Source organism: Chrysochloris asiatica, unplaced genomic scaffold, assembly GCF_000296735.1.
Source record: "Chrysochloris asiatica unplaced genomic scaffold, ChrAsi1.0 scaffold00409, whole genome shotgun sequence".
Lineage (NCBI taxonomy): Eukaryota > Metazoa > Chordata > Mammalia > Afrosoricida > Chrysochloridae > Chrysochloris > Chrysochloris asiatica.
In genome coordinates this window covers 1,080,338-1,093,825 of record NW_006408927.1, presented here as the reverse complement: position 1 = coordinate 1,093,825, position 13,488 = coordinate 1,080,338, and the positions used below count along the sequence as shown (strand labels likewise).

Below are 13,488 nucleotides of genomic sequence, written 5' to 3'. Positions count from 1 at the left end.
TGTGTCCCGGCATCAGTCTTCCCCTGGATCTGGGAGCTTTCCTTGTGTCCCGGCATCAGACACACTCCGATCCTGCGTCTTCTTTCCTGGTGCTCGGAGGGCCCTCTGATCTCTGCTGTAGAAGATGTTGCAGGCTATACTCCTGGGGAACTCCCTTACCTCGCCTTCCGGGTTGTGATAGGGTTAATGGTATTACAACCACACTTAATTCTCTTATTGGTGTCTCACATCAGATAGATGACACCGTGGGGGATCGTCACATAACTGCCAACATGACCCACCAAAGCCGACACACATTCAGCCAGTGACACGCCATCTCCAGTGTCATTTCTGTCACCAAGGCCATATTCCAACTGCCAGTCCTGTCTCTTGTTTTCTGCTTTCGCATTCTAATCAGCAGTAATTTTCAGTGCATCTCGAGTTCCTGTTTGGCCATTTCAGACTGTCTAAGTTGATAGAATCCTTCAGTTACTTCATCGTTGACTTTTGTGGTTGGTGCGTAAGTTTGAATAATAGTGGTAGTAACTGGTCTTCCTTGTAGACTTTTATGGATATTACCCTATCACAGACAGGATTGTACTTGAGAAAGCTCTTTTTAGCAGTGGATGCAATTTAGATTTATACTGTGTACATTCTCTGTTTAAGTTATTAATGGATGTTTTCAGCTGTTTCTTCTCATTTTGAGTTGTGCCCCATCAGCAAGTGAAGGTCCCGAAAAGCCTTGCTCCGTTCACATCACAGTCGACGCCACTGTGTGGAGACAGCTCTTCCTCAGTCGTCTGTTTAACTTCAGTGACCTGAGGAGCTAGCTCTCTACCAGCACTGTATCTGACAGGCTCCTGGGTTTGCTGTGGCTGACCCTTCACAAGTGGCCTGCCTAGTTCTCCTTCCTAGCCTGTCTTGGTCTGGAAGCTCAGCTGACCTCTGCCCTCCGTGGGTAATCGGCTGGTATTTAAAGCACCGGTAACATAGTGTGCAGCATTACAGTACCACACAAGCCACCACGGCACCACAAAGCAACATGTAGGGACACCAAAACCGTAAAGTTGTTGTTGTTATGTGCCGTGGAGTCGGTTCCGACTCATCGCGACCCTCTACAGGGTTTTCAAGGCAGTAAATCTTTACAGGAGCAGAAAGCCTCATCTTTCTCCCTCAGAACAGCTGGTAGTTTCAAACTTCTGACCTTGCGGTTCACAACCCGATTCGTCACCATTGTGCTAAAACCGTAAAGTACCCTTGTTTAATTTGAAACCCTAGTAACACCAGTTACTCCCAGTAACATGCTGTTGTTGTTGTTGTTAGGTGCCATCGAGTTGATGATGACCCATAGCAACCATCTGCACAACAGGATGAACCACGGCCCGGTCCTGGGCCAACCTCCCAGTCGTTGCTGTGTTTGATCTCATAGCTGCTGCTGCCATTGGGGGGTCTTACTCTTTTTGACCGACCTTCTGCTTTACCAAGCATGATGTCTGTCTCCAGAGATTGGTCCCTTCTGATCATATGTCCAAAGTATGACAGCCGAGGTCTCGCCCCCCTGGTTTCTAGGAGCATTCTGGCTACGCTTCCTCCAGGACCGATTTGTTTGCCTTTCTGCTGACCATGGTACTTTTTCATATTCTCTTCAATGCCACAGCTCAGATGCATCCATTCTTCTGTGGTCTTCCTTACTTGGGTCCAACTTTCACGTGCGTTATGAGGCTATTGAGAATACCGTGGCTTAGGTCAGTGCACCTTAATCCTCAGACTGATGCCTTTGCTCTTGAACACTTTAAAGAGGTCCTGTGCAGCAGATTTGCCTAATGCCATAAATATGTCGTTTGATTTCTTGACTGCTGCTTCCGTGAGTGTTGATGGTGGATCAAAAAAAAAAAAAAAATGAGGTCTTTGAGAACTTCAGTCTTCTTTCCATTTATCATGATGCTATTTACTGGTCCAGTGGTGAAGATCTTTGCTTTCTTTACATTGAGGTGCAGCCCATACTGAAGGCTGTGCTCTTTGATCTTCATCAGTATTTTAAGTTCTGTTTACTTTCAGCAAGCAAGGTTGTGTCATCTGCATATCGCGGGTTGGTAATGAGCCTTCCTCTGACCTTGATGCCATGCTTCTTGTATTCCTTGTTCAGTATACACATGGAGTAAGTGTACTGGAAGGGTCCAACTCTGGCACACACCTTTCTTAATTTTAAACCATTTGATGTTCCCTGGTTCTGCTCAGTTAACTGCCTTTGGTCTATATACAGGTTCCTCATGAGCACAAGCAAGTGTTCTCCACAGTGTTGTCATAGCTTGTTATATCCACACAATTGAAAGCCTTTGCGGAGTCAGTAATGTACAAGTAAACATCTTTCTGGTATTCTCTGCTTTCAACCAAGATCCATCTGACCTCAGCCATAATATCCGTCATCCCACGTCCTTGACTGAATACTGCTTGCACGTCTAGCAGTTCCCTGTCAGTGTAATGTTGCGGCTGTATTTGAATTAGCTGTAGCAAAATTTTACTTGTCTGTAATATTAATGACACCGCCTAATGATTTCTGCATTTCCTTGGGTCACCGCTGTTGGGAATGGGCACAAATATGGATCTCTACCAATCAGTTGTCATCTCGGTTTTCTGGCAGAGATGAGTGAGTGCCTCCAGTACTGCATCAGTTTGTTGCAAGATTTCAGTCTGTATTCCATCAACTGCCGGTACCTTGTTCTTTGCCAATGCCTTCAATGCACCGTGGACTTCTTCCTTCAGTGCTGTTGGCTCTTGATCATGTGCTACCTCTTGAAATGGGTGAACATTGTCCATTTCTTTTTGGTACAGTGACTCTTTTGAAGCTTTCTGCATCCTTCAGGATTTTGCACATAGAATCCTTCAATATTTCAACTCAAGACTTGTCAGCTTGTGAAATGCTGAGCATGTTCTTCCTTTTGGTTTTTTAACTCCAGATCTTTGACTATTTCGTTATATTTGACTTTGTCTTCTCGAGCTAACCTATTCTGCTTTCTATTCAGCTCTTTTACCGCCTCATTTCTTCCATTTGTTTTAGAATCTCTACACTGGAGAGTAAGTTTCTAAGTCTCTTCTGACATCCATTATGGTCTATTCCTTTTTCTGGTCTTCTTAATGACTTTTTGCTTTCTTCCTGTATGATGTTCTTGATGTCACCCCACAACTCTTCTTGTCTTGGGTCTTTAGTGTCTAATTCATCAAATCTGTTCTTGAGATGATCTCTAAATTCAGATGGGATATATTCAAGGTCATATTTTAGCTCTCGTGGACTTGTTTTCATTTTCTTCGTCTTCTGCCTGAACTTGCGTATGAACAATTGATGGCCTATACCACAGTCTGCCCTGACCTTGTTTTGGGATGATATGGAGCTTTTCTACCATCTCTTTCCATAGATATTGTTAATTTGATTTCCGTGTGTTCCGTCTGGTGAGGTCCATATTGTTTAAAAAAAGGTATTTACAATGATAAAGTCATTGGTCTTGCAAGTTCTATTATGTGACCTCTAGCATTGTTTCTGTCACCAAGGTATTTTTCAACAATTGATCCTTCCTTATTGTTTCCAACCTTTGCATTCCAATCACCAATAATTATCAGTACCTCTTGATTGCATATTTGATCAGTTTTCGACGGATGAAGTTGATAGAGTTCTCCAGTTTCTTCGTTACTGGCTTTAGTGGTTGGTGTATAAATTTGAATAATAGTGGTATTAACTGGCCTTCCTTTTTGTTGTTGTTAGTAAGTGTGGTCAAGTCAGTTCTTACTCACAGCGACTCTGTAGAGGGTTTCCAAGCTTGAATTGCCAACCTTCTGGTTCAAACTGACCTTGCAGTCCGGTACATTTACCTGCAGCGCCACACCAGGACTCCTTGTAGGCATATGGATATTATACTATCACAGACAGTGTTGTTCTTCAAGATTGATCTTGAAATGTTCTTTTTGATGATGAATGTAATGCCATTCCTCTTCAATTTGTCCTTCCTGGCATAGTAAACCCTGTGTTTGTCCAGTTCACGATGTTCAGTACCAGCCCATTTTAGCTCCCTAATACCTAGGATATCAATGTTTATGCATTCCATTTCATTTTTGACAATTTCCAGTTTTCCTAGATTCGTACGTCACACATTCCATGCTCTGATTATTAGTGGGTGTTTACAGTTATTTCTCTTCCTTTTGAGTCGTGTCCCATTAGCAAAGGAAGGTCCTGAGGGCTTTACTCCATTCATGTCATCACAGTCAACTCTCCTTTGAGGAGGCAGCTCTTGCCCAATCGCGGTTTAGTGACTTTCAACGTGAGGGACTCATTTTCTGGCGCTCTAGCTGACAGCGCCCCACTCCTGTTCCTAAGGTTTTCAGTGACTAAATATTCAGAAGTCGTCTGTCTCTCCTTCTCCCTAGTCTGTCTTAGTTTGGAGGCTCAGCTGAAACCTGTCCACCGTGGGTGACCCTGATGGCATTTAAAAATTTGGTGACATAGTTTCTAGAATCACAGCAGGCAAGCCACCACAGTATGGCAAACTGACAGACAGATGGTGGCGAGCAACACCAGTGTCCCGGATATTGCATGGGCTGTTCTTATACCAAGAGGTGCTTCATTGTTTACCAGAAACTTAGGGTTACCTGGGTATCCTGTATTTACCTGGGCAACTTTATTTTCCTGTGCCCACTTGCATGTGGGTGGGGCAGGGTCTGCCCCTCGTAGGAGAGCCCCAGGAAGGTTCTTAGTGACTGGCCAGGGTCCAATGCCAACCTCTGGGCAAATCACATTCTAGAGTCTACCTCTGTAAAAGAGGAGCCATTGCTGGAAGGCTTTGATTGGCTGGTTTGGTTCCCATGTCCATTCTTGGACCAATCATGTCTTAGGACCTATAGCAAATCCTCAAGAAGCCTCTGATTGGCTGACTGATACAGATGGGAACTGGGTGTCCCTGATGAGTCATTCCCACTTAGAGCCACATGACTTTAACCTGCTGAATCAGGCCTTGAAGGCTGTCTGCTGAGAAAGGACAGCCTGGACCCCCTGTCAGCACACATGGATGTGTTGTTAGTGATGGGTCCGCCCTCCCCCCACCTCAGCTCCCACATCCGAGAGGTCCCTGAGGCCCCACTGAGCCCACATTCCTAGTCTACGCATTCACCTCCCATCTGCCCTGGTCCAGGGGCTGTTTCACACCCTGGGCCTCTTTAGCTCCAGGGTGGGACCGTTTTCTCTGGGCTATTACGGGTGGTGAGCAGGATGTGGGGTCTGAATCCTGCTCTGAAATATTCCAATGCATGGCATAGTCTCCCTCCCTCAAATGGGCCAGGAATGGGGAAGTGACTTGGTTCTGACTGAGGAGATGCTTGGATGACCAGGGCTGTAGCGTGGCTTCCAGAATCTTCCACGGACATCCCCTGATGAGAGTGAATGCAGGGAGGTAGCCTGGAGGCCACTGGCCTTGGTGCTGGTGTGCTCCCTGTGGTTTCTCCGACCTAAATTTTGATAAATTAATTTTGTAGCCAAGGCGGAGCTGACAGGGACACTGCGACCACTCGGGGTTCTCAGGCTCTCAGCGCTCTCCCTCAGTTGCTGGACACAGATGGGCAATCCTTCTCCGCCCTGTCCCTGCCTGCCTGACTGTCGCCTTTCTGTCTTTCAGAACGCCATGCTGCATTGCCCCTGGTACGTGGCGCCAGCGTCCTATCGGGCTTTCTCCGGAGACAGCCAGTAAGTGCCCCCTGTACCGCTGTGCGCACCTTGGGGTCCAGTCACTGGGGCACTGTGCTGCTGATACCCAGACACAGACATGACGACAAACGGACCCTCCCCGATCCTGCTAGGAGGCCTGCTGGCTCCTCAGTGGGCTCCTCCGTGCCTAGAGAGTAGGACGACGGGGCAGGCTTTGTGGGTAGAGGGGCCCAGGGTTCAGGGATAGGGGAGCAAAATCCTTAAGGTGAAGAGGGCCCAAGGAAGAGGACAGGCATGTTGGTAAGTCTGTCGGAGATGTGGGGAGCCTGCTTTGTGGGGCTGCTGAGGGCAGCAGGGGCAGGAAGGGTGAGGTCCGAGGACAGAGCTACCACTCGGGAAAGATGGGTCAGCTGTAACTGGGAGGTTTTGCACATCCCTGGAGTTGAGTGAGGAGAAGAGAGGGTCCCACGTGGTGCCTGCATCGGGCCTTCCATCACTCCTGCTGCTGCCCCTGACACTAGGCATGTCTGTAAGCAGAGGAGATGCAGGAAGGGCAGGGCGGGCAGTGACCTAGGAGCCATTGGCTCTGGGTTCTCATTCTTCTTGCTATTGACGTGACACTCCAGGGCCTAGGCAGACTTTATTCCTCAGGCTGGAGAGAGGCAGCCAGGGGGGCGCTGTTCTCTACCTGCCACCCAGAGCCCCCTTTCACTGCAGGTCCCAGCCTCAGAAACCTTCAGCCAGGGAGGGAGGGGGTATCTCATGGTCTGTGCAGTCCCACTGGCCGAGTGACTGGGCTACAGTGTGGTCAGCAAGGTCTGGTGGACTTCTCCAGAGATCACTTCAGGTCAGGTTCTGGAAGCCGGGTGAATGGTCACGTCCATGGCCTTGTGGCCCCAGCTGGCTCCCAGCAGACACTGGTAAAGCTGGGTCATGGCTGAGGAGTGTCCATATGCTGCTGAGCGAGACCCCACCCACCTGTCCCTAGTCACCTCCTTCTCATTTCTCCCTCCAGCCAGTTTGGGACCTCCACCTCCTACCTGTACACGGCCATGGGCGGTCAGCCGTGCCCAGACACCAGCTACGTCTCTGCGGTCCCTACCTACGGCCCCAGCTTCCTACCAAAGAGCAGTGACTTTCCTCAGGTAGGGACCCCAGGGAGCGCTGTTCTGAGGAGGAGGGGGTCATTCACAGGCAGAGTACCAGTAAGATGCTGAGGTGGGGGCCTCCATGTATTACCCATGCCCGCTGCTTCAAGCTCCACCCACAGCCCCACCTCCCCATCAACATGTGACCCCGCCCACAGGTACAAGACCACACCCCCAGCCACACACCCCAGTCCCAGATCTGCCTATGGCCTCTGCCTGCCCTCCATAAGGAGGGAAGTTTAGGGTCTTTCCCAGGTTCTCTGGTCCCTAGCGTGGCGGGGACTTCCTCATACATGTGACCATGTGTCTTCAGGCAGCTCTGTAAATAGGTGAATTCTCTGCATGGGAGGGCTGGGTCAGCAATTACCAGGCCAGTTGGGACGAGATTTCCGGGAGGACAAGTGGAGCCACTAACGTGTGCAGGTGCTGACCCCACCTGGCTCTCCTCTAAACCCGCGTCTCCCTCCCTGATGCTCAGAGTCCAGCTCTGATGATGAACCATCGGATCGGACAGCATCCTAGAGTGTCCTTGGTTGTCAGTGTGATTCCCATTCAGGGTAAACCCTACACCAGAGAAGAGTTACTACAGAATCAGTTCGTAGCTATGACCTCTAGGGAAGCTCATCGCCAGGTCTTGCTTCTGCAGCACTGCTGAGTGGATTTGAGCTGCCAGCTCGTAGGGTCCTTGGCAAGAGCAGATCATTTGGCTCCCAGAATGATGGGCCGCAAGCCCTCGCCCTGGTGCCTAGGAATGAGACCTGGTTTGGAATGAAGACTTTACAAGTGTTCTCAGGTCAGCATGAGGTCATTACTGGAGCAGGATAGGCCAGAGACTGAAGAGGGGTCATCCCAAGGGGACTGAGGCAGAGATGGGAGCTGCAAGGACCCTGCCCTGGAGCCTAGGGAGGGGTGCGGTCCCATGTGGCACTGTATCATAGCAACCACAGGACTCCAGTGTGTCATCAGTTGGCCTGTGCGGACGACCCTGTGCCCCCCATACTGCATTTCCTCAAGGCAGCCCTCTCAGAGCCCAGCTTTGCACAGGAGTGGCTGTGGATGGACCATCATCAGTAACCCTCCTTGTCACCCCTGCCACAGGCCCCATGAGAGCTGAAGGGTCCCCACCATGTGGCCTTCTGTCCCCAGGTCTTCCCTTGGAGCCATGCCTTCCTGGCTGGATAGAGACGTCTGTCAGGGTCTAACTGGGGGTCCCGCCTCATCTCCATCTCTGAGAAAGGAGGCTTGTGGAATGGCTTGGGCCTCTACCCATCCCCCACAGAGGGCCGTCTCCTTGTCATCCGTGTATCTCCGTCCATGTGTCTGTTTCTGTTTGTCTGGCCTTGTATCTGCATCTTATCTCTCTCTCTGTCTTTCTTTGTGTCTCTGTCCATGTGTCTGTCTTGTGTCTGACTCTGTGTGTCTGTGTCTCCTCTGTCCCTGTGTGTCTGTCCTTTCTGGCCACCCCAGGGCTGGACCCCTCATGGGGCTAAGAGGAGCTGTGGTAGGATAGAGGGGAGGGAACACACACACTCACACACATTGTTCTGTTTGTGTTTGAGACCCTGAGCAGCCTAGGTCTCGGGGCCCCATTGTGGGCTCAACCCTGCCCACCTGCTATGGCCATGCACACAGTGGCCTAGAAGGGACACAGGAGTAGAGGTCAGCTGGGCATCCTGGCTGCTCTCCCACTGTGCAGACAGGGAGACCGAAGCACTGCAGGAGCCCTGTGCCCAACAGGAGGGACAGAACTCTCCTGACGGGTCGGAGGTCAGCAGACCCAGTGGGAGGAGTCTCCAGGGATGGGTGGATGGAGGTGCCTTTTCCCGCACAGTCCCCTCCTCCCTTGGTCTTGCACTAATGTATTCAGCTACCGCCTTCCAGGCCTTGCCAAGAATTGATGCGGTTTCTCGAGCCAGGGTCCCACGGGGCCGCTCGCTCCCTGCCCGCTCTTGTCAGAACCTTGCTTGTCAGTACATGTCTGGCGATGCTTAGCCGGCCATTCCCGCTCATGAGTCCAACCAACACCCCCCAGTGCCTGTGTCCCTTTCCACCCAGGTTCCCCCTGGACCCACAGGGTCTTCTCCTGACAGAGTGGAGGAGGGGCCGGAGCCTCCTGTGGGTCACGCTGTAGGATCTGAGCACCCCTGCCTACTGGCTCCCTAGAGCCTTCTCCCGTTTGGGGACAGGGTCACTGTCCAGATGACTTGGCTTGGTTACGTCCTTCCAGCACAGTGATGACCCAAAGACATCCTGGTTCTAGGAGCTTGGTGCCTGACAAGGTCGGGGGCCCTGAGGCGGGTAACGGGCAGGCTGTTGAGATGGGAGATGATTGGACCTATAGGATCACAGGCTCCTTCTCTGAGGGAAGTGGGAGGGCAGAGTCCCAGAGAGACTGCAGGATGTTCTGAGGCAGGCTCTGAAGATTCAGGAAGGGGACACGGGCCAAGGACTGTGGGGTCTCTAGATGCTGGAAGTGGCCAGAGGCAGTGTTCCCTGGAGTCTCCTGAAGCCACTGAGACCTGCTGACCCATTTAAAGCCTAAAGCTTGTGTTCATACAGTGGAAGCTTCTGTAGCTTGGGCAGCCTTCCTGTGGCCCCAGCCCATGGAGCATTCTGGAAGTGTTCCTATTGGTTGTAAATCAGGGATCAGAACTGGGTTAGGAAGAGAGTGACTGTAAACCTGAAGATTTAACAGTTTGATGTGGTACCTCAGCTTGACCCTGAGTGAGTTTCCCAGCAGCCAAAGCAAAAAGAGAAAGCAGATGAGCATTGTCACCATGTTGCCTTCAGGGAACAGTCAAACCACTTGGTGCCGGCTCCTTTGTTCTCACCTCACTGGTGGGGACCCCAAGCTGCCTTTTACTGTGTTAGAGCCCTGAGCCCATGGAGACCACTGCTGGTCAGGGCCACACTAGTTCCTTTTGGCAGACTTCCCAACAGGGGTCTCAGAGCCCTGCTCTTAACTTTGGGGGGGTCACTGAGTTCATTGAACAGAGACCCTGAATGAATCACTGTCCCCAGAAGCTGGGAGCGCAGGGAGGCACAGGCCCATGTAGGGGCCCCTGATGGAGCAGGTCCTGGCCCTGAGGGCATCTCTGGACACACACACACACCCCGCCCCCCATTTCTCCTCCTGAAGGTGGGGCTGCTCCTCTGCTGCCCACCAGCCTTCTGGGAAGTGGGATGAGATCACGGCTTGGGAAAGTGCTTGCTGCTCCCCACACACAGTGCGCTGAGTGGATGGCAGGGATCAGGGGGTCGGCCCGCCCTCCACCGCCCTGCTCAGCAGTTACCATCAAAGAGACTTAGAGAGGAGAGAAGGCTGTTGTTACAGGAAGCCCTCTGCCCCTGGCCGGCTGCTGGACAGGCTGCCCTCATGGCCCTCCCCCCAGCACCTCCAGCCTCTGCCCTGAGGTACCTTGTGGTGTCTCATCACCAGAAGGAACCCCACCCGCCACCGGGCTGTAAAGCTGGGTGAGAGGTCACTCCATCAGTGTGAACAGAGGCCCCATCAGAGGTGGACGAAGAATGAGCGAGACTGGCCTCTGAGCCAGAGGGTCAGGGTGCCACACCATGCCCGAGCTGCTGCCTCCTTACGGACACCCAGCCTCGTCAGCCTGGGGCTGGGAGAGTCCCATCAGCGAAGCCATGGGAGCACGTGAGGATGGCCGTGGCGGCCTGGGGACACAGGCCATGTCCACCCACAACTGCCTCTGGGCTCCCGAGGCCCAACATCTCACCTCCAGCCTTGACGCTCTCTGCTCCTTTCCTCCTGGTTTCCAGAATTGCCTCCTCCCCGCAAGCCTCATCTCCCTGGGCATCCCAGCCCCTGTTCCCACAAGCTGGCTGAACCCTGTAGAATAGAGGGTCTCACAGGGGCATGGCAGGAATGTGGGACCCCAGAAAGCTTCCCAAGCCCACATGACACTCTTCACTGAAGAACCCACCTCGGGCTTAAAGTCCTTCCCCAACCTTAACCCCAGCCCATACTCAGAACATTTCACGTTTCCTTGAAACTGCTGCCTCCAACCTGCTCCATCAACTCATCTACTGCCATATAAAGGTTAACCCCAAGGGGCTTAGAATGTGGCAGTGAGACACAGTCCGTGCTGTTTCCTCTCCTGAGCGTCCGTTCTTGTGGGTTCATCTTCACGGTCCCGTTTCCTGGTCGGTCCATTTTTAGAAAGTACTGTCGTTGAAAGGCTACGAGGCAAGAGGACTTAACACCGAGTAGTCGATGGTCTCACTCCCAGAAATCTCCTTTCTGTGCATCTGCCTGTCCTAGGGATTGCCTGTTAGTGAGGTCATACCATCAATATCTGGCCTTTTGTGTCTGTTTCCTTTAGCGTAATTCTTTTTAAACTTTTTACTGTGGTTTGGGTAGAAGTTTGCAGAGCAAATCCATTTTCCTTTCCACACTTCGTACACACCTTGATTCGTGACATTGATTGCCATCTGCACAACGCAGCCACACTTCTTCCCACTTCCTCCCTGGGCAGATTGCTGCCTTTTCAGTTCCTGTAGCTGGTTGGTTCTAAGGAGTGCACACCGAGTTAGGGTTATCACTTAGCTGGAGTCCTGGTGTGGCGCTGTGGGTTAATGTGCTGGATTGCAAGGTCCGTTTGAACCACAAGGTAGACGGTTCAAGCTCACCAGCCGCTCCACGGAAACCCTATAAAAGGGTCACTGTGAGTTGGAGCTGACTTAATGACAATATCACTTAGCTGAAAGGTGAGCCATGGGGTTGAGTTCGGTTCCTAGTTTGATGAGTGAGGACTATATTCTCGGGTTCCACCAGTCTCAGACCAGGATAGCTAGTCTTTTTTTTTCTTCTTCCTTTTTGTCTCTATTGTATGTTTTTCTCCCACTTTCTCCATGACCTCCTTATGGGGTCCCAGTCAGCAGTGGTAGCTGGGCACCATCTAGCTTTTCAGTGTTGTGGAGTTTTTAAAGGTTCATCCATGTCTCTATCACTGAACAAGCTGTCTTGTGTGGATAGACGATGCTGCTGTGAACCCAAAGATGGTCAGGAGAATGATGAGACTGTTCACAGCTTTGGAAGGCGGATGGGCCGTTCTACCTTGGACTCTAAGGTTTTCTTTTTGGTGAGTGGGTGGACCCTGTGTTGTTGGTCCATTCACCCACTGATGGGACATTTGGATGTCCACCTTATGAATGGAGTGACTGTAGGTTTCTCTCGGGTGGCCCCCTAGGAGCAGAGCAGCTCTGGTGACGGTTATCTTTTGTGTAGCTGCCCTGCTTGCTGGTGCAGGTGTGGCCCTGTGGGTCTGATCCACAATGCCCACAACCTGACTAGGGGGCGGCTGTTGTGGTGGCTGGGGATCTGGGGCATTGGGTCAGTTTGACAGTTGTCTAGGAGCTGCATCAGGTGAGGATGAGGTTAATGGTCCTGGATAGCCAGGGGAGCTGAGTCTCCACATTAGCTCTGCTGCCACTTGTGCTGACAGAGAGGAGGTGGGTAGGGGTGCCCTCCTGACCATATCCGCTTTCAGATGACCCAGAGGCACCTTTAGCACCTGCCCGCACACTTTACAACAGGAACTGAGACCCCAGAGTTATTTCCCCAGAGAGTCACACAGCCGGCCCAGCCCATGGGGGACCATCAGACCCAGGGGTTGAGAGAGACGTTTGTAGGCCCAGGTCAGTGCAGGCTAGTCACAGGCTGTTTGGAGCTGGCGGGACAGGCCTTCGTCCACTGAGCCTGCAGTGAGGGTGACCAGAAGTCCAACCATGACATAACGATCATCTGGATTGTTTTCTGACAAAAGACACATGATTCTGACAGGAGACTCCCCAGCAAGCCCAAAATGGATGGCTGATGGTGGAGGGGCTCATGGTGGGGTTTCAAGGACACCCAGAGCCCTTGCAAAGGGGGCATTCCAGGAGCTGGGTTGGGGGTGGGACGGGAGGTGAACATGCTGGGGAAACTGAGGCGGGTTGGGAAGGAACTGTGCTGGTCAGACCAGAGGCGGGACCTGGTTGGGTTGGGCTGCCCCTCCCGGTCGGCGCCCAGCGCTGCCAGCCGCTGGAGCCGCCCCGTCCAGTAAGGCCGGGCGCTGCCGGTAATAGACCAGCGGCATCACTTCCCGACAGTCAGCCGGCGGCGGAGGAAGTCGGCCGGTGACTAACCCACCGCTGCGGCCGCAGCGCCCGGCCCGCGCGGGGTCATGCGGAGCCGCGGCGCCTCCCGCGCTAGCTCCGCGCCATGTCCCGGCTGCGCCTCTGGCTGCACCTCGCCTCGCTCGGCCAGGTAACAAGGGCTTCCTGCTCCGCGGGGTGGGTAGGGATGGGGCGAGAGAGGGAGACCCTATAGTTCTCCGTGGGATCCTCGGAAGGCTGTCTACCACAGCCCCCCTGCCTAATGATCCTGAGAGATTTGGAGTTTAGGGACTGAGCTGGAATGGTGGGAGCATGCCTGGACGGCGTGGAGGGATCTTAAGGGGTCGGGGCCGTGGGTCACCAACCGGGCATGTGTGACTGGGACACCCGTCGTCTCCCGCAAACCCCCATGAAGTACTGTTTGTGGAGCTTTGCAAACAGGGATGGGTTTCGGTACGGTTTTGTCCTGGCTCTGGCTAGACAGACCCTCTCTCTCACGACCCCAATTCCTGTGCCCATCCTGGTTCCTCAGAGGACTCCTGGTGTATATCACGG

The 13,488-nt window shown here is 52.4% G+C and overlaps 1 protein-coding gene across 1 annotated transcript in view; it reads left to right on the top strand.

Annotated features, from left to right (window-relative positions):
- SBNO2 (strawberry notch homolog 2 (Drosophila)) overlaps positions 1 to 13,488 on the top strand; it is a 39,669-nt gene that overhangs the window by 7,666 nt on the left and 18,515 nt on the right. The window contains exons 2-3 of the mRNA XM_006876713.1: positions 5,637 to 5,704; positions 6,681 to 6,810. Coding sequence (XP_006876775.1) covers positions 5,637 to 5,704; positions 6,681 to 6,810 — 198 coding nt within the window. The remainder of the gene's footprint in view (positions 1 to 5,636; positions 5,705 to 6,680; positions 6,811 to 13,488) is intronic.